Below are 26,082 nucleotides of genomic sequence, written 5' to 3' on the forward strand. Positions count from 1 at the left end.
AGGAAACAAGGCAATCAAAGAACAAGTCTGATACAGCAAGGAATGTAGGAAAATTTGTCCATTACTGGCACATGAAATTTTGGGCAATGCAAAAAGCAAGAGAAACTGGGCACAAAAAATTAAATATTCTGGAGATTTCATAGTTCTTCTCAAGAAATAAAACAGAATGGGCCGTAGATACATCACTGCTTTGAAGATAGCCAGAAATGTACAAGAAGACCCGTTTTGTCGAAGAAGTGAACCAGAAAAATGCAAGTTTGCACATAAATCCACACTGCATTGGAAAACTGGTGAAAGTGCATCTCATGTGACGCTATCTAAAAATGGGAATACTATAGAGTTTCCTTGGTGTAGCCTGCATACAATACAACTCATAGTTATGCAATAGATGTTTCTCTTTCAATGACTACACACCTAACAAAAAGGCTGAGTATTTGTCTTCAGGAAAAAACTTTCGACCTGGAAGTTAAGAAGGGCTGTTGAAGAAAAGCTTCGAAAGACAGCAAAAGGGGAAAATGTCAAAAGACCATTTAAGATCCCTTTTTGGTGAATGTCGTTAATGACAAAGTCGTAAATAACCGGAAGTGTATACTGCTCTATGATACTTGGACCCCTTACAAAGACACAACCATAGTGAATGATTCATTTGCAGGTGAAGACACTGAAAACATAATAATTCTGTCAGAAACCATGAAATTACAGCCTTTGAATGTATATATCTTCTAGTGGTGAAAAATATATGCAATAAGGGTATTCCCGGCAAGCGGCTGGGTACAATACTCCCGTACATTTGCTGAATTCTAGAATGTGATTCAAATGACATTTGATATTCTATCTCTTGCATGTGATTCTGAACATTGTCCACCTATTACTTTCACCAAATGCGCCTGTCGTGATTCTGAGTATTTTTTCATGCATTTTGTTGAGGAACGACATGTACATTTTTAAAATCTGAGAATGGGCAAACTAAGAATAACACAATCGAATGCTTTCACCATCCTAATCACAGTGGTACGTAAAGCTGCTAAATACAACTGGAAGATCGAATTCCTGTTCGAGCCGAGGGACTTCCCTTGTTGGAATGTCTATACACTAGGTCTGGTTTTCTTTCAGACCATCACAAAACTATGTTTTGCGAAACTCTTCAAGATGGAGACGATTACGTCTTCGTGGGACGGAAATTTTTTTCCCATCAAACCTAATTTTCAATTTAAGAAATGACAACAAAGGAAGTTGAGACTAATTAAGGAGATCAAGCTAGAGAAGTAAACAGTACAAATAGCCACGTACACTTCTGCCGGTGTGACTGCTGCTGTATTGGATATAACTTTGTGCTTGAGGAAGAGTTCTCTTGTTAATAGTGTTGGTTCTTTTTCAGTTTCTAACACTTCCGTCTGGTCCTGTTAATGTCGCGATTGTATTGAACACAGAGTGCCTGAACCAGCTATTTCTACTTTTATTTGTCTGGCTTTGTCACGAAATAAATTCGTGTGACCGTAACAACAGTCACCAACCGGTCTTCGATGATGATGAGATTGGTTTGCAGGGCGCTCGAAGTATAACCACTCTTTTAATTAAGACCAAAATTATCAGGCTTATTTTCGTATAGGGGAGAGGTGATCGATAATATCGGTAATAGTTAATAGCACTGAAAAAGTTTTAAAATGGTCGATATATAATCTCTCACCAGAATAGTGCCCGCAGCAAAATAGTGCCTCAGGGAAAACAAAGAGGGTTTAACGCGGCTACTTTTGTTTCTAAATTCTATTATATAAACCATGCGGGGCTATTGTTAGTTGTTTTGTTTTCTGCGCTCTGATTAAGTCTATGTAGCTGCGCCGTGCGATGTAGCTGGCCTTTCTCGTGTGATCTGGACACGTTTGTAAATTGCAAGGAAACTGACATAGTTAATCTATACGGGGCAGACTTTTGCCGTAGGTCACGGACTGAGAATATCTGAGGAATTGTGTGCGCGAGAAAAAGTAGCGCTCAGTATTAAATTCTAGTACATGTCAAATAACTGATAATTGGATCTGTGGACTATACGAAGAGACGGTAAATTGAATATAAGACACTTAGCATTGTGAAAATAAAAGCTACGGCGTTTGAATGATTCTATCGAAGGCCGGCCGGGGTGGCCGAGCGGTTCTGGGCGCTATAGTCTGGAACCGCGCGACCGCTACGGTTGCAGGTTCGAATCCGGCCTCTGGCATGGATGTGTGTGATGTGCTTAGGTTAGTTAGGTTTAAGTAATTCTAAGTTCTAGGGGACCGATGACCTCAGAAGTAAAGTCCCATAGTGCTCAGAACCATTTGAACCAATAGTCCCTGATATAACATCTCTGAGAGACAATCTTTTAAAATCATGGAATGTTAGTTGCTGTAATTGCTGAGAGTAATTATAGGATCAACCCTCCTTTTCCCTCTACACAAAACGCATTCATTCATGATCATTTTATTATTATTGAGTGTTTTTAATAAAAAACTAAAGTGATTTCCATAATGGCGTGTGTGTTAGTAAATAATAACTAACATCCAAAGCCGTTATTAACTATCCTGTCTTGGGTAACGCAGCAACAAATGAAGGGTGATCGACTGAACAAAAAGTTAACATTAATTATCATAGAAACCCGAAATTTAGTCGCCATTACAAAAATGGTTCAAATGGCTCTGAGCACTATGGGACTCAACTGCTGAGGTCATTAGTCCCCTAGAACTTAGAACTAGTTAAACCTAACTAACCTAAGGACATCACAAACATCCATGCCCGAGGCAGGATTCGAACCTGCGACCGTAGCGGTCTTGCGGTTCCAGACTGCAGCGCCTTTAACCGCACGGCCACTTCGGCCGGCAGTCATTATTACAGTGAAGATGTTTGTGGCTGCTCCATCTTATATATAGGTCTAACGATATACAGTAGATAATAACATTATATCTTCCGTCAAAGAAGTCGATGACAGCAGATCGACGACGGGCAGCTACAAACGGCATGGTTATCAGCACCCGGACAAATTCCCAATCTTTTCACTTTTCAGTTTCGCCAATTTGCTGAATGATAATGAAATCATGTGAACAACACAAACACACAGTCCCCGGACGGAGAAAAAACCCTACTCGGCCGGGAACCGAACCCGGGACACCGTGATCCGGAAGGACTTCGATTTGTTTATGTTGTTGTGGTCTTCACTTCGAAGACTAGTTTGATACAGCTCTCCATGCTAGTCTATCCCGTGCAAGTCTGTCCATCTCTGAATTGTTGTTGTTGTGGTCTTCAGTCCAGAGACTGGTTTTATGCAGCTCTCCATGCTACTCTATACTGTGCAAGCTTCTTCATCTCCCAGTACGTACTTCAACCTACATCCTTCGGAATCTGCTTAGTGTATTCATCTCTTGGCCTCCCAAAACATAATTGGTTATCCCTTGATGCCTCAGAACATGTCCTACCAACCGATCCCTTCTTCTAGTCAAGTTGTGCCACAAATTCCTCTTCTCCCCAATTCTATTAAGTACCTCCTCATTGGTTAATGTGATCTACCCATCTAATCCTCAGCATTCTTCTGTAGCACCACAATTTCAAAACCTTCTATTCTCTTCTTGTCCAAACTATTTATAGTCCATGTTTCATTTCCATACATGGCTATACTCCATACAAATACTTTCAGAAACGACTTCCTGACACTTAAATCTATACTCGATGTTAACAAATTTCTCTTCTTCAGAAACGCTTTCCTTGCCATTGCCAGTCTACATTTTATATCTTCTCTACTTCGACCATCATCAGTTATTTTGCTCCCCAAATAGCAAAACTCATCTACTACTTTATCTCATTTCCTAATCTGATATCCTCAACATCACCTGATTTAATTCGACTACATTCCATTATCCTCGTTTTGCTTTTGTTGATGTTCATCTCATATCCTCCTTTCATGACACTTTCCATTCCGTTCAACTGCTCTTTCAAGTCCTTTGCTGTCTCTGACAGAATTACAATGTCATCAACCTCAAAATTTTTATTTCTTCACCGTGGATTTTAATACCTACTCCGAATTTCTCTTTTGTTTCCTTTACTGCTTGCTCAATATACAGATTGAATAACATCGGGGAGAGGCTACAACCCTGTATCACTCCCTTTCCAACCACTGTTTCTCTTCCATGTCCCTCGACTCGTATAACTGCCGTCTGGTATCTATGCAAATAGTAAATAGCCTTTCGCTCCCTGTATTTTACCCCTGCCACCTTTAGAATTTGAAAGAGAGTATTCCAGTCAACATTGACAAAAGCTTTCTCTAAGTCTACAAATGGTAGAATCGTAGGTTTGCCTTTCCTTAATCTGTTTTCTAAGATACGTCGTAGGGGTCAGTATTGCCTCACGTGTTCCAACATTACTGCGGAATCCAAACTGATCTTCCCCGAGGTCTGCTTCTACCAGTTTCTCCATTCGTCTGTAAAGAATTCGCGTAAGTATTTTGCAGCCGTGACTTATTAAACTGATAGTTCGGTAATTTTCACATCTGTCAACACCTGCTTTCTTTGGGATTGGAATTATTATATTCTTCTTGAAGTCTGAGGGTATTTCGCCTGTCTCATACATCTTGCTCACTAGATGGTGGAGTTTTGTTAGCCCTGGCTCTCCCAAGGCTGTCAGTAGTTCTAATGGAATGTTGTCTGCTCTCGGGGCCTTGTTTCAACTTAGTTCTTTCAGTGCTCTGTCAAACTCTTCACGCAGTATCAGATCTCCCATTTCATATTCATCTACATCCTCTTCCATATCTATAATATTGTCCTCAAGCACATCGCCCTTGTATAGACCCTCTATATATTCCTTCCACCTTTCTGCTTTTCCCTCTTTGCTTAGAACTGAGTTTCCATCTGAGCTCTTGATATTCATACAAGACATATTCTCTGAATAACTGCTGGAGCTACATGTATTTGAACCTATTCGCTGTTCTCTACCCTTAGTCTCCCTCTACAATTTTTACAGGCCATACTTCCCTCCAGTACCATCCATACTGACGAGTGTTTGCTGCCTGAGAAATGATGTGGAACGAGTCAGTTTGCAGGATGCATACACATAATTAGCGTTAACATTAACGAACATATTATATTTTAGCCCAACTTATGCCACTACACTCGCAAGTTACCAGTTTTTAATTAGAAATTCGTCTGTAGAACAGAAGAATTTGTCGAGGACAGATTATTTGAGGTTAGATTTAAAACTTGCTTTTCTACCTATCAAACATTTTTTAGTGTTGGGGAAATCATTAAAAACTTTTGTTACTGTTTGTAGAACTATTTTCTGACAGCTGACAACTTTTAAAGTAGGTAATAAATGTCATTTTTTGCTCTAGTGTTGTAGGTGTGGACAGCACTATTTTTCGCAAATTGTGGTGAATTGTTTGTGACGAATTACACTAACGAATGTATGTATTGTGACAGTGTAATTAAAATGACTAGCTGCTTGAAGACTTGCATGTAAACTTACGCATTATTCTTACAGCTCGCTTTTATCCAATCAATAGATTCTTTCCAAGTGATGAGTTTCCCCAGAAAATCATTTCACAAGACTTTACTCAATGGAAATATGCAAAGTAAGTCAGAAGATTGTTTCTTTTGTTTCGGACACTAGCAATTATGCAAAGAGCAGAAGTTGGTGAACTTAATTGTTTGAGAGACACAATAATACGCTTCTTCCTTTTCGACTTTTCATCGAAACGTACACCTAAAAATTTGGAGCATTCTGCCCCATTTACTGCCTTCCAGTCCTGTGCTGCATCAATTATTCGTAGGACATTATTTGTTGTGCATAACTGAATACAGTGTGTTTTCTCAAAATTTAATTGCAGTCCATTTTCGGAATTCTGCTTAATAGTTTTTTGTAAAATATTATGAACAATATCTTCTTTGCTTTCTCTGTAATGGGATTTATTATAAGACTAGCATAGTCTGCAAAAAATGCCAATGTATTCTGCTTGTTGAATGTTAAGTGGATGGTCATTCACATACATATGGAATAGGAGTAGATCGAAAATTGAAGCCTTTGGCACTCACTTTGTGATTCCTCTCCAGTCACTGAAATTTTCTACGTTTCCAACATTTTCTGAATTTTTTAACACAACATTTTACATGATGTTTGTTAAGTATGATTCAAACCAGTTAGTGTATAAAGCCATCAGCTCTATAAAACTTAGCCGCGCGGGATTGGCCGAGCGGTCTAAGGTGCTGCAGTCATGGACTGTGCGACTTATCCCGGCGGAGGTTCGAGTCCTCCCTCGGGCATGGGTGTGTGTGTTTGTCATTAGGATCATTTAGATTAAGTAGTGTGTAAGCTTAGGGACTGATGACGTTAGCAGTTAAGTTCCATAAGATTTCACACACATTTGAACATTTTTCTATAAAACTTAAGTTTTTTCTAAGAGGGGAACATGACATACGCACTCAAAGGCATTGTAAAGAGCTCAAAAAATACCAACTATCAATATTTTATTATTTAAGGCTTGTAATATTTGGTGCGTGAATACGTAGATAGCATTCCTAGTTGAGTAACCATTCTGGAATCCAAACTGTGAGATGCTGAGTAAATTGTTAGTTGTTTCTACTTAAACGTAAAACTACTCTTGAGTACATTACTTTTTCGAACATTTCGGGTAGAGATGTCAGTAAGGAAATTTCTTATTGCCTTGGTTATAAAGAGGCTTAAGAACTCCATATTTTAATATGTGTGGAAGAATTACCTGTGCCAGTGATGCACCGCATGTGTTACTAAGAACATTACGTATTTGGTTACAACAGTTCTTCTGAATTGAAGAATTGTTTGAAATTTTGTCAATGCCATATGAGCCTTAGTGTTTTAGAACATCTACAATTCTAATAATTTCAGTTTAGTCAACTTATGGGATAGATTTATTTTCCAATTTAGATTCATTACCTCTTCATTAGTTACGCTATCTTCCCATCTAATCTTCAGCATTCTTCTGTAGCACCACATTTCAAAGGCTTTGTATTAACTGTTTATCCTCCACGTTTCACTTCCGTACAACGCTACACTTAAGAAAAATATCTTAAAAAAACATTTCCTAACAGTTAAATTTATATCCAGTGTTAAGAAATTCCTCTTTTTCACAAATATTTTCCCTGTTATAGACAGTCTGCATTTTATATCGTCCCTACTTCGGCCATCATCAATTATTTTGCTGCCCAAATAGCAAACACCATCTGCAATCAGCTTCTTTTCCAAGTACTTTGCTGTCTCCGACAGAACTGCAATCTCATCTGCAAACCTCAAAATTTTTATTTCTTCTCTATGAACGTAAATTCCCTTTTCAAATTACTCCTTTACTGTCTGCCCAGTGAACGGAGTGAATATCATGGAGGATCGGCTACAGCCCTGTCTCTCTCGCCCATGTCAACCACTGCTTCCCTTACATGTCCTTCGACTTTTATGACGCCAGCCTGGTTCCCGTACGCACTATGTATAAACCCTTCTCTTTCTCTATTTTATGCTTGCTGCCTTCAGAATTTCAAACAGTGTGTCCTACTCAACACTGTCAAAAGCTTCCTCTACGTCTACAACTGCGATACATGTAATTTAGAGTTCTTCAACCAGCTTCTCAGATAAGACGTAGTATTATTATTGCCTTGCGTGTTCCTACATTTCTCCAGATCCCAAAATTACCTTTCCCGAGGTCGCCTTCCACCTGTTTTTCCATTCTGCTGTGAATATTTCTTGCCAGTATTTTGCATCAATGACTTTTGAAACTGATAGTTCGGTAATATTCACGCCTGCCAGCATCTGCTTTCCTTGGAATTGGGGTTATTACATACTTCTTGAAGTGTTTTGTTATGGTTGGCTCTCCCGAAGGATGTCAGAAATTCTGAGGAAACGTCGTCTTCTCCAACGGTTTGTTTCAAATTATCTCGTTCAATGCTCTGCCCAGTTCTTCTCGCATATACTTCCTCTTCTGTTTCTGTAATATTGTCTTCATTTCCCTCGTGTAGCTCTTATATATATTCCTTCCACTTTCCAGCTTTCTCTTCTTTGTTTACTTTTGGCTTGCCAATTGAGCTCTCGATATTCAAACGGTTGATTCTCTTTTCTCCAAAGGTGTCTGCAGTCTCTCTATACGCTGCATCTGTCTTTCCCCTAGTTATGCATGCTGCTACAGCCCGCATTTGGCCTCCAGCCATTCCTGCTTAGCCATTTTGCACATACTGCCAATCTGTTTTCCCTTTCGCTTGCTTCATTTGCTGCATGTTTTCTACTTTCGTTAATTAAGTTACCCACGAATTTGTAGCAGGCCTTGCATTTTTAGCTATGACCATCTGCCCTCCTCACTATTTCGTCTCTACCCATTCGTGTTCTTTGTACTTCCTTCCCCTATTTCAGTCACAGGTTGCCTAATGCTCCCTTTAAAACTCTCAGTAATCTCTGGTTTTTCAACGTAGCCATGCCATATCGCCTTAATTCCCTATCTTCTTGCAATTTCTTCAGTATTAAACAACAGTTCATTACCAATAAATTATGGTCAGAGTTCACATCTGACCTTGGAAATATCTTACAATTTAAAATCTCTGCCTTCCGTTATATGATCAATCTGAAACTTTCCAACATCTCCAGGTCTCTTCAGTGTATACAACAATCTTACGGGATTATTAAACAAAATGTCAGCAATGACTAAAGCATACTTTCTGCAAAATTCTGCCAGGTGTGCGCTAAGTCTCTATAATTTTTCCTGTATTTCTTTTCCCTACTATCGAATTCCAGTCTCTTCTCACAATTAAATTTTCCTTTTCTTTAAAAATCTCAATAATTTGTTTTACCTCACCAAACATTCTTTCAATGTCTTTATCATCTGCGGAGCTCGTTGGCCTATAAATTTGTGCTACTGTGGTGGGTGCTGGTTTCGTGTCTATCACGGCTACGATAATGCATTCCCTATGCTGTTCATAGTAGTTTACCTCCATTTCTACTTTCTCATTCGTTGCTACGACAACTCCTGCATTACCCCTACTTGATTTTGTATTTATAACCCTGCACTCACCTCACCAAAAAAGTCTGTTTCTCCTGCCACCGCCTTTCACTAATGGCCGCTATACCTAACTCAATCTATCCACTTACCTTTTTTAATTCTCCAGCCTCCTTCCCCGATTACGAGGTCTAAAATTCCATGATTCGCCCTGTAAAATGCACGTTTCGTTTTTCTTCTTGAAGATATTCTCTTGAGTAGTCCCCAGCTACAGATGCAAATGGGAAAGTATTTTACCTCCGGAATATCTTGCCCAGGACGATGCCATCATCATTTAATCGTAGAGAAGAGCTGCATCCCCTCTGAAAAAGTAACGGCTGTAACTGCCCCTTGCTTTCTGCGGTTCTCAGTGCCAACTAAACAAAGTCACGTTGGGTAACGTTACAAGACCAGATCAGTCAATCATCCAGACTGTTGTCCCTATTGTAATGGCTGCTACCCCTCTTTAGTAACCACGTGTTTGCTTATGTTCTTTGTGCCAAATTCAGTAACATACAGCTTTTATGATCGTAACAAACGAGTTATTTGCCAGAGGATCGCGCATTCTCCGTAATCAGCTGGCACTTTCGTGTTCCTGCTACTACCTGAAGTCGTAAAGTTGTCATTCACAGAAAAAAGTTCTCTGTAGCTGGCTTTTTGCAGAATGCGAGACGGTCCTAGCCCTCGCAGTTAGCTGTGGTGTACAACACTGACTCGTCACAAAGTAAAGCTTGCAGTGTTCCTATCACAACTCCACGTAAACTTGAGAACTGAGCGAAAAGTTTTCGACAATAATACTGAAAGACAACTCGCAACTTCGTGGAATAATTTGAGCCCATTTGACACCAGAGCAAGATACAGTAATTATTATCTACTCGCATTATTCCGCAAAAAAGGAGTTAACCTAAAGGTCTGGTGATAAGGCGCAGGAATAAAAACCGAGAAGTCACGACATGGAATCCTGGACCTACCACGGAAATTTTTCAGTTCGCCTTTAACCAAGCCTTCACCCTTCAATAACGTTACTATTCTACAAAAACGATAAGTCGTTCGGATTTCACGTTAAACTGAAGGTTCCCTTTACCCGGCACGATTAATGGAGTAGATTAGGGACATGCAAGTAGCCGAAATGGGGTCCAGTTGAAAGAGTTTCATCAGACCGTTCAGCTGCACTAAAATATTATTATTACTCCGAAAAAGGACGCAGCAGAATTATATGCAGTTAAAGTTGCAGTATTAGTTTCGTAAAAATAAAATAAAGCAGTCGGTAATGAAGTATCCAGTTCTTTAACCAGCAATGTTGATAGTATTCTACATTGGTTTCATGCCCACTTACATTTTTACGCCTTGACCATGAGTCAAACTCCAGCAGTTCCCTACCTGCCCTGTAATTACTATTCGCTGTCAGTGTTTTGGGAAGGAAGTTCGTAAGTGGTATCTGTGACGCTGGCAATGGCATTCAGGGGATATTTCAGTAAATTATGTTTCTTAGCATTATTAGCGAAGTCGTCTAAATTTAGCATCAATCTTAAGGTACTGAAATGGAATGATGAACAATCAGTACAAAGCTATGAGAAGTCAAAAACGCCCCCTCCCCCCTCCCGGACTGTCTTTGGACAGTTTTCAAGGTGGTGATGGTAGATCTCATAAACGCAGGACAGCAAATAGCAGTTATCTTCATCCCCAAGAGTAACAGCCGACTAATCGCTGTAGCCCCAGGTGTCACATGCTGAAATAAGTCGTAGCTCTGCCCAACCAAGAAATGTTTGTTGGTGAGTCGTGGCTGGCTCATGCTATGTGTTGGATTAAACCTTGGTTGCTATTCTGTGTTTAGTCTCCAGCGGTTATCGCGATTATGTTGTTATCCTCTCTTTCCATGGGTAGCAGCATCGGCGTGTATCGATATTCGCACCTTGGACTATCTTTGGCCTGGCGCTTATAGTTTCCAGCTGGGCTGTGTGTGGGCAGTTGGTCGGTTGGCATGGGGCAGCAAGGAAATCTCCACGGCGCGTTGTTTGGCCGGGCCCGCTGGCGGCCTCTACGAGGTGCTGTTCCCATTGCTATGAGGTTCGCAGCTCACCGATCCTGGACATGAAAGTTGAGTTTTGACTTAATCTACCAGCAAGTCACGACTGTTCACATTGTGTCGTTCGGAGTTCGTTGTCGGCTGCTGGGATATTCCCGCGAGCAACAACGTATTTTCAAGCTGGCAAATTTTAACCATCCTCCGGTGGAGTTCAACTGTACTTGGTTATTTGAATTGAAGTGCACTAGCGGAATCTTCCGGCTTGTGGCCGTTAACGTTCCGTCAGGCAGTGTATTTTCCTCATCGTGTTGTCACTGTCCAACTTGGTGTGCAGTTTAACAGCTCAATGTATAATTGGTTGTGGGCGCCAGTACCTTCTATCTTGTTCCATTGAACCCCCTGTTGTGTGCTGGTCGGGTGAAGCTGAGGTTATCTTGTCGGTGGGACTGTTGACTGTCTGTCAGTTGGGTTGTCGTCGGATCGACAATGGTTCGGCCGACTGCCTGTCTCACCTAAGCGAGTGTTAGTGTTTGAATTCCAGGCCGACCCTTGGAACTTCTGAGCGCCCTTGTGTGTACTGCCTTTTCTTGTTTGTTCTTGTTGTTTGTACTTGTATGGTTTCTAGCCGATTTTTAGATTACGGCTGTTTTGCCCTTAAGGCATTAGATTGTTTTGGCCTTCAGCCTAATTTTAAGAACTGTTTTACATAAAGCCTTTGGCATTTTTAAAATTAATGTTATTGAGTTTTAAGTGTTGGGCCTACAGCTGATTTTGAATTTAAGCTCTTTGCTCTTAAAGTGTCAGATTCTTTGGGCCTTCAACCTAATTAAAGGACTGTTTCAAGATAAGGCTTGCCTTTTAAATTTCTGATTTTGGTCGAGCTTTAAGTTAGTGGCTTTCAGCCGTTTTTAAATTAAAGTGGTCTTGCCCTTAAGGTAATGAGATTATACGGCGCATTCAGCTGCTGATTATGTTCCAAAACTAAAGCTGTGTTTTTTAAAATTTTTCTTGGTTCTTGTAATATTTGATCAAATAAAAGGTTTTATGTTCGAGTGTAACTGACAGCCGCTTATTGTGGCCCCTTTCCACATTTTAAACTACCTGTCCTGACCTGCGGGTTTAGCAGGGCGTCTCACTTGGGTTTCACAACTCTTTTCCTTTGATTAATGAATCTCTTCCTTTGTTCCCGTCGTTACAGAAATACAGTGTTTGACTTCTTTACCAGAATAAATTCATTATAACCTTATCTACTTACAGTTAACACTAGTACAAAGATTTTGTACAGGATGGGCAAAATAAATCTCGTCCACAAAATATTTCATGCACCTCAAGATAGGCAACCCTACTTACACCTACCAAAACCACGCACCACGAAGGAATTATTCGAATGGGACGGAAATCGGTAGATCTGATGTAAATGTACAGACAAACAAATGATTACAATTTCAGAAGAACTGGATGATTTATTGAAGAGCTAGAGCTTCACAAATTGAGCAAGTCAATAATGCAATTGTCCACCTCTGACCCTGATGCCAGCAGTTATTCGGCTTGTTATTGATTGACAGAGTTGTTGGATATTTTCTGAGAAATATCGTGCGAAATTCTGTCCAATTGGAGCGTTAGATCATCAAAATGCGGAACTGTTTGAGGGGCCCTGTCCATAAGTCTCCAAGCTTCTCAATTGGGGAGCGATCCGGCAACCTTGCTGACCAAGTTAGTGTTAGGCGAGCACGAAGACAAGCAGCAGTAGAAACTCTCGCCATGTGCGGGCGGGGATTATCTTGCTGAAAAGTAATCAAATGGTTCAAATGGCTCTGAGCACTATGGGACTTAACATCTATGGTCATCAGTCGCCTAGAACTTAGAACTACTTAAACCTAACTAACCTAAGGACATCACACACATCCATGCCCGAGGCAGGATTCGAACCTGCGACCGTAGCGGTCGCGCGCTTCCAGACTGTAGCGCCTTTAACCGCTTGGCCACCCCGGCCGGCGAAACGTAATCCCAGGTTGGCTTGCCATGAATGGCAACGAAACGGGGCGTAGAGTATCGTCGACGTATCACTGCGCGTTTAGTTGTCATTCGCGGCATGCTTACAGTACACGCCCCGTGTTGTTGTCCTTCATGGCAAGCCATCCTGAGCTTAGTTCTCAGGAATATAAAGCCCGTCCGCACACCACGAAAGTCTCTACTGTTTGTCTTCATGCTTGGCAAACCCCATCTTGGCCAGCAACGTAGCCGGATTTGTCCCTAACTGAGAACGTCTGGAGCATTATGGGGAGGGTCCTCCAGCTAGCTCGAGATTTTGACGATCTAACTCGCCGATTGGACAGAACTCTATCAATCAATGCCAACCGAATAACTGCTTGCATAATGGCCAGAGGGGGATCAACTCATCATTAACTTGCTCAATTTGAGAAGCTCTTTCCCCTGAATAAACCACTCAATTTTTCTGAAGCTGTAATCATTTGTTTGTTTGTTTATGTACATCACATCTACCGATTTCCGTCCCATTCGGACAATTATTCCTTCACGCTGCGTCTTTTCTTTCTTTTTTTTTTGCCTTCTACTGTATTATCCGGGAGAGAAACATTTTGCCCACCCTGTATCATAAAGGCAAGTTGCCAACCTAAATATACCTGGTAGTGTTTCCATTCATGGCAGGTTTCTTGTTGGTTTTTGTAATGCTCGTTCCAATATTTCAGCATGTCTTGCGTTGAAGAATCCCTCATGTTCATCATAGTATCAGTGATATTGCTCCATTTTATGTAAGAAAGACTTTTGAAAAAATTGCAATATCCCTTCATAGCAGAACTGTTAAGAACTAACTTCTGATTCAAATTTATTGACAGGACAAGACAGTTTAGGACGCTCACACGTGTGCTACTTAGAGGTCTGGGGAATGGGTGACCCCAAGAGATGACAGACCAATTTCAGTTCACTGCGAAAGATTTGAATGATGTATTTCAATTCGGCGTCACCTTCTTGGACAATGTCTTTCAGGAGCTACAAAACTAAATAAATAAATAAATAAATAAAATGAAATAAAAATTGTGTTTTCTTGTAACTACAGTTAGTTGTAGCCTAGCATCATTTTCATTGAGGTTATATTCATGCTGTACGAAGTGCGAAGTTCGCTTACTTTTAGTTTTTGAAAGAGACAATAAAAATATTCACGATGATGACACTCCAGTATGGACATAATAAGCATAAAAGCCTAGAGTATATAACTTTAAACTAAAGACACGGTCAGTAAAACTTAAGAAAATATGGTCTCTCGTACATCTTTGTATGTGAACCCATCTGTGTGTTATCCAAATAAATTATATTGATGTCTACAAATAGCTGAAGACATAATTTTGTGCAGTGGCAACAGCTCGCTATCATTTTGTTGAAAATATTATAGGCTGCTGGTTTCGAGTTTACTTTATTCTTCTGGTGGGGAACCATGAAGAATCTATTCTGGTATCATATTGTCTAATGTTGTGTTCAAGCACTTAGCTCAAATTTCACTCTGGCCAAAAACATAAATTTGGCTTTTATCTTCAGGTAGTTGTGAATGAAATAATTAGTAGTAACTAAAAACAGAAGCATTATCCCTCGAGTACCATATAAGTACCATGTAATTTTTGAATTAATATGCATTATCCTCCTATTTATGGACTTAAGGTACCACATAAAAGGGGAACACAGTGATCTTTGAAAACAACTTATTCGGTTGTAAAGCAGTCTGATTTCCAAGATAAAATTTTGATTCTATAATTTTATTATTTCGGCTTGTTTTTTCAAGTGAAAACTATTCAGAGATGACCAAGACTGCTCTAATACAAAGTTAATTTTATTTTGTTTAATGTAATTAGAAGGTTTATCAATTTTGTAGCTACATATTAATTTTCACTTCTCTGTGTACAAATTTGACTTAATTGTTTCAGCTTCGAATGCGGAGTGTAATATGTTAGTTCATTATTCTTAAATAGCTATCATAACACGCGACTGATTCTAGACTTCAGCTCGTTTTAGGTTGTCACGTAAATTTTTATTTTCCGTTTTTAATATTGCTTTTATATACTTTCTTTGGAAAACTAGTTTTTTTAATTAAAATTATCGCAAGTGTTGCCACAATCTTCATATCAATCTGCATCGTTCCTCTGAAACAAACTGTTCCGTTATTAATTAAAGCTACTGCTTGCTGTGTTTAGTACAGCAAAGTATTTTCCACGATCGGATATGTCTCACATTCATTAGATATTATGTGCATCAGAAACGGTGAACACTGAGCAGCAGTAGTTCGACAGAATGAGGTTTGTTCGTGAGAAACACCAACTGGAGTGTGACAATGTGTGACAATAATATCATGTATGTAAAGAACGAACCTTCTGTTTCCTACACCTTTTTCATTTTGTTCTCTGCCTTCCATAAACAATGTGCGACTATTTGACAACTTTTTTTTTTAACCTCTTAATCTCAGAGTAGCACTTGCAACCTACGTCCTCAATTATTTGCTTGACGTATTCCAATCTCTGTCTTCCTCTACAGTTTTTGCCCTCTACAGCTCCCTCTAGTACCATGGAAGTCATTCCCTCATGTCTTAGCAGATGTCCTATCATCCTGTCCCTTCTCCTTATCAGTGTTTTCCACATATTCCTTTCCTCTCCGATTCTGCGTAGAACCTCCACATTCCTTACCTTATCAGTCCACCTAATTTTCAACATTCGTCTATAGCACCGCATCTCAAATGCTTCGATTCTCTTCTGTTCCGGTTTTCCCACAGTCCATGTTTCACTACCATACAAAGCTGTACTCCAGACGTACATCCTCAGAAATTTCTTCCTCAAATTAAGGCTGGTATTTGATATTAGTAGACTTCTCTTGGCCAGAAATGCCTTTTTTGCCATAGAGAGTCTGCTTTTGATGTCCTCCTTGCTCCGTCCGTCATTGGTTATTTTACTGCCTAGGTAGCAGAATTCCTTAACTTCATTGACTTCGTGACCATCAACCCTGATGTTAAGTTTCTCGCTGTTCTCATTTCTACTACTTCTCATTACCTTCGTCTTTCTCCGATTTACTCTCAAACCATACTGTGTTCTCATTAGACTGTTCATTCCGTTCAGCAGATCATTTAATTCTTCTTCACTTTCACTCAGGATAGCAATGTCATCAGCGAATCGTATCATTGATATCCTTTCACCTTGTACTTTAATTCCACTCCTGAACCTTTCTTTTATTTCCATCATTGCTTCCTCGATGTACAGATTTGACAAGTATGGGTAGCAATAAATGCTTTACGAGAATACGCTGTGTGGCGAAAATACAGACAGGGAAGAGGTTGTGGGTAAAGCTTAGTGGTTGAGGAAATAAAAACACAGAGACAACTGTATTAATTCCATCACCATTTTATTGCATGCTCTTACAAAATTTTGATAAAATACAGAAGGAACACATTAAGACGTACACATTACTCAGTCATGCTCTTCACTTTCGCAGTTTACTTAGGCGAGGCGCGCCGTAAGGCACATCGGGACGTTTCGCTCACATGCGGTCACACGCGTTCAGAAACCTGCTCTCATCCTCCAAACACTTCTGCTAGCCTGTATCTGAACACTGCCACTTGATTTTGCTCTCGAAATTCGTCCAAGGCATTTCATCGCATCGGACAAATCTCTGCTAACCTTCCAGAAAAGCACATTTCTTTTTTACAAATTAGAAAAGCAAACCCATCGATTGTCTTCGTTCGCTACACAGCATGTTTACATCGAGACAAGCGCACCCCCGCAAGCAACGCAAAAGATGAAAACAAACAAATCAATCACAAAAGGGGACAAATTTACACGCAGACACTCAAAAAATGGCAAATCTCATTCACAGTCAAACCTTTCATACGGGGTACTGTATTTACAAAGGATAAACACTACAAAACATACCGAAAACTAAGCAAAAACATTGTGGTTATTGCACAAAGGGGCCTATTATTAAAAATAAATTTAGTATTTAGAAATATTACACATTCTGAAACAGATGGTTCCGTTCAGAACAATACAATATAATTGCTACATAGTGTTTCTTTTCGAACAAAAGAAACCAGAGTACATAAGTTTTTCCATTGTACCAGCGAATCGACATCTCCACATTTGTTCTGGACAAAATGCAGAACGATTCGTATAGTATTTTACTCAAAAGACTTACTGGTTGAGTATTTCGCAATTAATATCATTATAAATAGGAAATAAGATACAAAATTATTACGCTGAAGTACGAGAGAATTAAAAACAAACTGATCATAGTCATAACGTGTACATAACTGTGTCACCTCTAGCTGATATCAACGCCTGAAGAACAAAAGACCACTTATCATACTCTTTTTTTATAGTGGTCTCGCGAGCCATACACAACTTTTAAATAATAATTACACATCCTTCGATTCGCAACAACAAGGCACTCCATTCGGCGACGTAGCTCCGTCGGAATGTATGGGTCGTGTGGGAACAGGCGGTAAAGCGAGGGAATGTTAACTGCTGATGCGCAACAGCAACGAAACCCGCTCAGCCGTCGGTTCCGAAGCGAGGAGACACTTGTCTCTCTCTCTTGAAGCAGTCTTTGACACACTCAGAATTCACGCACAAGAAAACCACATGGCCCCTCCGCGCACCGGACAAGTTTCCGGCTTCAATCAGAATATAACAGTCAGTCGACGGCCGCGCTAGTGGCGACAGCCTGGTAACGAAGAGTGATAACAGACGCAACAAAGTGAGAACAAGAAATGCAGGGGCGCCTATTCAGACGAGCAGCGCTCGCTCGCGGCGGTGTTTTTCTTGTGGGAGGGTCCTTCAGTCCCAGTCGCCGACGAACATGGCTCTCGGCGTCGGTGGGATGTAGGCTCTCGTCGGGATAGGCAGGCGGCCGTATATGTGGTTGTAAGGCGACTCTAGCGCCTCAGAGTCTGCAACAGAAACATGAGCAGCGTTATAGCACAGCTGCAGGAACAGGCAGTCGTATTACACAGCAAGTGAGTACAGTGTTTCATCCCCTCCTGTTCTCTCCTTATCATTCTGAACTAATAAGAAAGCTGTCGACAAGAAAATTACCCACTACCTCGTTCCACTGTTTTTCGTACTGAAGTTCGACATTTCTTGTGCATTCATTACAAATGAGCTTCTCAAAACTCATATTGTTCTAAGTATTCAGTTATCTTCGTCTAACAGTTGCACCTCACACCTTCCATAGAAAAATCTAAGTATTTTTATATTGTTCTAGTTAAGAATACTTCTATTCCGTAGTGATTTCATAAAAAGGTATCAGCTATTAGTTAAACACATGTCAGATGCTGAGAGCCATAAGGGGCCAAGGCACAAACACGGAGTTTCGAGAAAAATAGATGTTTGTCAAAATCAAATTTATAGGCAAACCACCACTCTCATAGATTTAACTTGTTATTTAACCAAGTCACAACACCCTATATCTCCTATAAAAAATAATATACCCACTTTATGTTACGAAATTTTAATTAATGTTTAGGATTACTATTATTAATGTTAACAAACAAAATTTTCATAAATAATCTAGCATCAGTCTCATTTTCACTGTCGTATGGTTTGTAATTTACGTGAAACTAGAATCAGAACATAAAGAACGGATACTAAACACATTACACACCCAACTGCGACCTCTCCCAGCACTTCATGGTTCTCCTTATCACCATCTTCATTAACAACATTCTCCGGATTGAGGTTCAGATAAAACTGTCTGTTCACCTCAGGCATGAAATCCAGTAGTTTTATTAAGTCCGTGAGTTTTAAATTCAATCTAGTAGTTTTGTTAAGCCTTCATGTTTCAAGGTTGATGTTTGCCTTCCACCTACGTATTTGGGCACTAGATTTTGCAAACTATATAGAAACTGTGGGCAACGTGGCGTGAAGAAAATGGTGACTTCATACGACTCCAATAAAGAATATGTTACTTTAAACAGCAATTCATGGCAACCTGTTCACAATTTCATCGTTACAAAATTTCTGGAATGTGCATTGTCACCAGGAATATCATCTTTTGGTTTGGTAGTGAGGTCGGTAATGCTCATAAAGGTTTCCAAATTCTTAGCGTCCATTGTACACACTTTAATGCTGAAACCATGGAACGTGACGCAGTGGTAATGGCATTCCTTCAGGTGCTTCAAGCTTTTATGGAGAAATGGGGTTCAGTGTAGCCAGGGAGAGTTCCTACAGCAATGAAAATGCATGCTTTGGACCCATATGGAAGTGAATATCAGAGAAATAAGTGAGATAGCTTTTCACAAATACACATATATACCAGTATAGTGGTACAACAGAGTAACACTGATTCACCGTAAGATAAACAGATGTCAGGAGCATGCATACATGCTACAATCGCAAAACCGATAACAGTGTGCTTCAGGCCCTTATGGTTCTCAGCACCTCGTTTCCTTCTTGGTCACATTTTTCTTACTCGCGGGATGCATGAAAAGCAATTCCTTATTGCTTGGGCAGATTCACATGACTGGACACATTAAAAAGGTACTTTTTTTTTAACAATCTGTTTTATAAAGAGAGGATACTGCCTATTTGTCTTTCATTGCAACATTTACGGGCTGGCATTCAGGTATAGCTTTATATTAACCAATACCAACTATGATATTTGTTTACTGCGGTGTTTGTTCGCCAGAGAGGTGGTGGAGAAACACAATAAACAGGAAGGAGAGGAACAGTTAAACAAGACGATTTAGAAAATGCAAATGTCTTTTTGGAAATGAATGACAGATTATAGCAAATAAAAAGAACATGCAGTTTAAGAAAGTTGATACGAATTAAAAAAAGAACTGCAAATATATAGAGAGACACCGAAAGGAAAAATTTGTAACTGTAGTTGGATGTTAAGTTACAGCCGCGTGAAGGATTTTCAACATTTCCATCTGAATAAAACATAATGTACAGGTAAATGAAACGGATCGGATGTTATGGAATAGCGTAGAATGAATGTGAAATGAAAATATTTTGTCGAGACCTAGTAACACCTTCCCACAACATTTAGAGACCTTTGTCATGCCATTTTATAATAGTGATTACTGATTCTTCAGTGGTAGTTATGTTACTAGTTACTACTTCCTTCCCGGTTTCAGTCCTCGTAAATACTTGAGGAAACTGTTCACGTTGTATGAGATCCAGCTTATATGTTCCTGTATATTTGCTGATTTCTGCTGCAGTGCACAGACTACCCAGTTCAATACTCGGATAATTTTGAATTCTCATCCCTGAAGAAGACATATTTTATACAGTTTAGTAGACTGATACCTTGCAGTATTAACATGCATGTACCTCTATGGTATACCCTCTCCATGCATATTATTTTCTTTATCGTCTCTTGCTCCACCCAAAAAATTAATTTAAATTTCTTACACATAGTCATATTTAATTTTGCCGCTGCCGAATTAGTAGACAGTCAGTGCGTGAATGTTAGACACAAAGTGACCCACAGAAGAAACACAAACCTTTGAGTTAATTGTAGGAAAAGGAGTAGATAAAAAGAGAGATCACATAAATGAAAACCCCAGTAACCATAGATTGGACATATGCAAAACAGACGTGCGTAAAGAACCATTTACCAGAACATATATTTGAAAGGTGACACAAAAGTAAGCAAGTATATTCAGGACGAATTATGTATGTGACTTTCTTACTGTTCCCTCGTAAATCAGATTCCCTTTATCAGAAGAAAATCTGGAGTAGAACTGAAAATTAAAGTAAGAACATACATATACACAGAACATATTTTAAATTCTGATAAAGGTGCAGATACTGAAATAAGTATTTTACAAAATTTGAAGAAATAGTTATGTAAATTATTAGTGTTAGTAATTGTGTCGGAAAATGTGTCTTAGTATACTCAATTCCCAGCAAAAAAACAGTTTATATTTCGGAACTTAACTAAAGAATAAACGTACCATCCGTATAATTATTTGGTTACAGATTGCCTTTATGATAAATTCCTTCTCATTAGTTCACGTCACTTATTAACAGATGTTTAGTGTTTTTCCTTTCGTTACGGCTGTGTACGGAATGAGCAATGTTATTTTCTGCCCCGTCCGCGATTCTTCTGAACCCATCTATAGTTGTCATTAATGAACACAGCACGTTGGTTATACAACAGCTGATTGCGTTAAAATTATCAGTGTCCCATATTTAACACGCCCATTGAGTCTTATGTAGGTAAACAGCGTTACCTTCAGTACTTTCCTGACCCCAACACGGTATTATTGGATCTGTGCAGTGACTGAAATCCCCATTCGGTTGAAGAAACTAACGTCGTGACTGTTCGGTTAGGCCATGGCTTTCCATTCCAGTGGGACCCACGAAACGGGACCACGAACTACAGGGAGTGCCACCTCACCTCCGCTACCATGAAAAATTTTAATCTATTCACTGCTTTCAACGCTTTTTGCTGCAGTTTGTCATTCATTAAAAAAAAAAAAAAGAGACAGAGAATTCGACAATGTAAAACGGTGCAAGGTGTTCGAAATTCTTAGGAAATAAATGTAAGCTATAGGTATAAACAGGCAATATACAATATTTACATGAGTCAAGGAGGGACAGATAATGAATAAAAGCCCAGAAAAGAAGTGACCGGTTATATAGAGAGTACCGTATATCGCCGCTACTGTTCAATCTGTACGTCAAACAGCGATGACGGAAATAATAGACAGGTTGGGGAGTGGCATTAAAATCCAGGATTGAACGATATCAACGTGCAGATTCAATGATGGCATTGTTACTGTTAATGAGACTTGGGAGGAATTGCAGAACCTGTTGAATGGAACGAACAGTCTAAAGATGTGCACTGAGAATAAATCGAAAGACGAAAGCAGCGAGAAGTAGCAGAAATGAGATTAACGATAAACACCAAAATTAGAGATCGAGAAGAAGATGAAACAAATGAATTCTACTAGCTAGGAAGTAAAATAATGTATAATGGATGAAGCAAGGAAATAAAAAGTAAATTAGCAGGGGCAAAGAACTCATTCTTGGCCAGTAGATGACTGATATTGTCAAACATCGCTATTAACTTCGGAGAATGTTCGTTCAGATTAGAGCATTGTATTGAAGTGAATCATGGATTGTGGGAAAAGCAGAAAAGAGGAGGCTCGGAATGTGTGAGCCGTTGTAGTATAGAAGGATGCTCTAAATTAGGTGGACTGATAAGATAAGAAATGAGTAGTTTCTCCAGAGAATGTTATCAAGGAATAACTTTCCCGGTACTAGAGGGAGCTGTAGAGGTAAAGACTGTAGGGGAAGAGGAGAGATTCTAATATATACAGAGGGGTCCAAAAAAATGTATCCACAGTTTAAAAGTCCATAACTTGCAAACTGATTGACGGAGTTGTTTCATTTTTGGTGAAAGTGTACCATAAAGTCCAACTTAAAGATATCACTCTAGGTGTTCGAAATGGTCACCATTAACATCCACACACAAACGATGCCGCCGAACTGCTGTGCGAACTACTGACTGCAACGTGTTCAATTGCATATTTGCACATGAATGTACGATGGATTCTCGAAGTTCATCCAATGTGCGTGGCTTTTGTCGATAAACGACGTCCTTTAGTGTTTCCCACAGGTAAAATCCCAGAAGAATTAGGTCCGGGGAACGTGGTAGATACTCCACAGCACCTCTACGGCCTATCCATCTTCCTGGCAGATTTTCGTCGAGATACGCCCTAACACGATTTCGGTAGTGGGCTGAGGCATCATCTTGTTGAAAGTAAACTCTTCCGTCTCCATACAAGTCTCGGATGGCAGGTAAAATGGATGTCTGAAGCTTCTGAAGGTACAACTCACCGGTAATTGTGTCGTCAATGAAGAATGGCCCAATCAAGCCCCGGTAAGACAACCCACACCACACATCTAATCCTGGCAAATTCACGGCTTTGTCTACATGGACGTTCGGATTTTCGGTCCAGTAGATGCAATTGTGGCGATTTACCGTACCACTGAGTTTGAACTGTGCCTCATCAGACCACACAGTCATCTGTACTCCATTCTACGATCTGGGTCGTCCTCGTTCATTGCGTGTAGCAATCGTTTGATACTCATTTCGCCATTGCACCTCATTAATGCTTTCGTACTTAAAATACCACTTCAAAACTGTCTTCCTTTCATCGAACGTAAGCTTTGCGCCAGTCATGTTTACTCGAGTAACTAGGTGCAACTAAGAACAAAACACTGACTATCTGGCGACTGTCATCTGACAAAACAAAACAACGCAATACAACGCTTGTGTGGCGATAGCCGGAACTACAAACTATTAAACTACCAAAGTTGAGACAACTCCGTCAATTAGTTTGCCAGTTATGGACTTTTAAATAGTTGATACATTTTTTTGGACCCCTCTGTAGAACAAATGAAGACGTTGGTTGCAAATACTACTCTGAGATGAAGAGGTTGGCACAGGAGAGGAATTCGTTGCGGGTCGCACCAGACCAGTCAGAAGAGTGGTGGGGCAAAAGTAAAGTATAGTTTGTCCCCCCCCCCCCCCCCCGGGTCTTGGGTGCTTTGTCGCGAGTTAGTAGGAGCTCAGAAGGAGAGCGAGAGAGACAGAGAGAGGCATGCGTGTTACCGTAGCGGCAGCGGCTTTGACGAGTGCATACACACCCATGCCGCTGTCGAAGGAGCGCGCGTGCCACATGGTGGGTGGCGGGTGATGGCCGTGGTGCGGGTGGTGGTTGTGGTGGTGCTGGTGGTAGATGGCCTGCTGCGCCTGCACGTGCGCCTGCGGCGGGAAGGCGGCGAAGCGGCCCACCACCGACGGCGGGGGCGGCGGCGCCGCCTCCTTGGGCGGCGGCACGCGTGACGTCACGAATTTGGGCACACGTGCGCGCAGCCCGCAGTAGTACGGGTCATCTGCAACAAGAGAACACCACCTTGTAAGTACGAGTTCACAGCAGCTGCCTAATAGCTTCTCACTCTAGAATGGTTAGGTTCTTTAACAGCTGTTAAACCGAGTAATATTAACCTGTGTCTCATCAAAAGTATCCATCTGTTATTAGACATTAATATGGAGTGTGTCCATCCTTCGCCTGTATGATGGCTTTGCTGGGGACAGTATGAGTGAGGTGTGTGAATGTCTGTGGAGGAATAGCAGCCCATTTTTTCTCAAGACCCGAAACCAAAGAAGGTAGTGATGTTGGGCACAGGGTCTTGAGCGAAGTCGACGTTCTAACCCATCCCAAAGATGTTCCATTGAGTTCAGGTCGGGACTTTTGCAGGTCATCCCATTTCAGAAATGTTACTGTCCACAAAACATTATGCTACTTTAGGACAGGTTACACTTTCATGCCGATACAATGTCGTCTCCTAACTATTCCGCTACTGTATGCAGTACATATGCTGCAAAACGTGTCCATACCCTTCCGTATTTAGCCTTCTCAAAACCGCAATATGGAGACCACACACTAACCACGAGCCGCGCGGGATTAGGCGAGCGGTCTTTGGCGCTGCAGTCATGGACTGTGCGGCTGGTCCCGGCGGAGGTTCGAGTCCTCCCTCGGGCATGGGTGCGTGTGTTTGTCCTTAGGATAATTTAGGTTAAGTAGTGTGTAAGCTTAGGGACTGATGACCTTAGCAGTTAAGTCCCATCAGATTTCACACACACACACACACACACACACACACACACACACACACTAAACACGAGAAACACCCACATACCTAATCCCATCCATACTTCACTGCTGACAAGACATATGAAAACTGTTACGAACTCCAGGAGTTCAACATTTCAAAACTCTTCCATCGCACTGCCACAGGGTGTAGAGTGATTCATCACTCCAGATCTTTCCAGTCATCTACTGTCCGCTTGCTACTATCCCTACACGGATTGTGCAACCTGGGCTGCTCATAGCACTTTGGAGTGATTCCTTCCACCGATTTCATGTAAATGTGTACAGCCATCGTCCGCAATGCATAACGGTCCCTGTCCATCAGTGCATAAGGTGTGCCTGGTGCCGTCCAGCTGTCTCGTCTTGGAAACGGGAAGATATAACCGCAGCTAAACCACTTCACAGTCACATCACCAGCAGTTGACTTAGGCAGCTTCACAAACATTGCTATGTCCGTGATGGGCTTGTTACAGATGTAACATCCGAAGACTAATCCACGTTCCAAGTCACTGAGTTTTCCTGCCGGATGCAGTCTGCTATTACTGCTTCTCTACTGACAACGCAATACTCTCCACTATCTTTTATACTGATAGGTCTGCCTCTCAAGAAATCTACCCGTCAGTTGCGAGTTATATACCGGTGTCTGGATACTTTTGCTCGGACAGAGTACATCCTTTGGCTGTACGTCATGCTGGCTAGTGCCGGACAGGAGATTGGTTTACAGTAACCAACGAAAAGAACACAAGATGATGATTTTTGTCCCTGTTGCAACAGCTAATTCAATTCCAGGGGCATTTAAGGTTGGCACGTGACATATTTAATTCTGACGATCTTAAATCATCGACTCTAACATACTTAGGTATGACAAGGGTGGCTGTGACCAACCTTTGAGGTAGCGCGTCATTCGATAATAATTTCGTTATCACCCGAATGAAAATTGATTAGCTTCTTCTTCTTCTTCTTCTACTTCAAGTGCGAACACTTCTACTTCAAGCGCGAACATTTCAGGATGGGTTTTACCATGACAGTTAACAATATCTATTGAAACTCTATGTTTACTGTTACTAATCACAATTTTTAACATTTCCAACAAGTTTTTCAGAGTTTTAAACCCGAATCATGAGGAATATGTGGGTTAATATAAGTATGTGTTACGTGTACGACTTTGGAGTAACTGTCCACTTCCAGAAGACAAAAACGAAATACTATTTTAGTACATGGCTCGAATTTTGTGGAGGACTTTGATTCCTAATATAAACAAAAATATAAATATAGAAATACCTCCAGTGGTCACAGGCTCCGGTTTCTATCGTGTTTGCATTACACACACTTCGTAAACACTTAAGTACGCGAATAGGGCATCTAGACTTTAATAAGTGCAAAGAATACACA

The 26,082-nt window shown here is 40.6% G+C and overlaps 1 protein-coding gene across 3 annotated transcripts in view; it reads right to left on the reverse strand.

The window, feature by feature from the left end:
• Positions 1-16,407: 16,407 nt before the first annotated feature.
• Positions 16,408-26,082, reverse strand: part of LOC124596430 — a 608,628-nt gene continuing 598,953 nt past the window's right edge. For 2 of the 3 annotated variants that reach the window (XM_047135561.1, XM_047135563.1), the window contains exons 9-10: positions 23,684-23,932; positions 16,408-17,967 (exon numbers count right to left, since the gene is read on the reverse strand). In XM_047135561.1, coding sequence (XP_046991517.1) covers positions 17,855-17,967; positions 23,684-23,932 — 362 coding nt within the window. In that variant the 3' untranslated portion in view covers positions 16,408-17,854. Of the gene's footprint in view, positions 17,968-23,648; positions 23,933-26,082 lie in introns of all 3 variants that reach the window. The other variant, XM_047135562.1, reaches the window with a different exon arrangement.

Source organism: Schistocerca americana, chromosome 2 (genome assembly GCF_021461395.2).
Source record: "Schistocerca americana isolate TAMUIC-IGC-003095 chromosome 2, iqSchAmer2.1, whole genome shotgun sequence".
Lineage (NCBI taxonomy): Eukaryota > Metazoa > Arthropoda > Insecta > Orthoptera > Acrididae > Schistocerca > Schistocerca americana.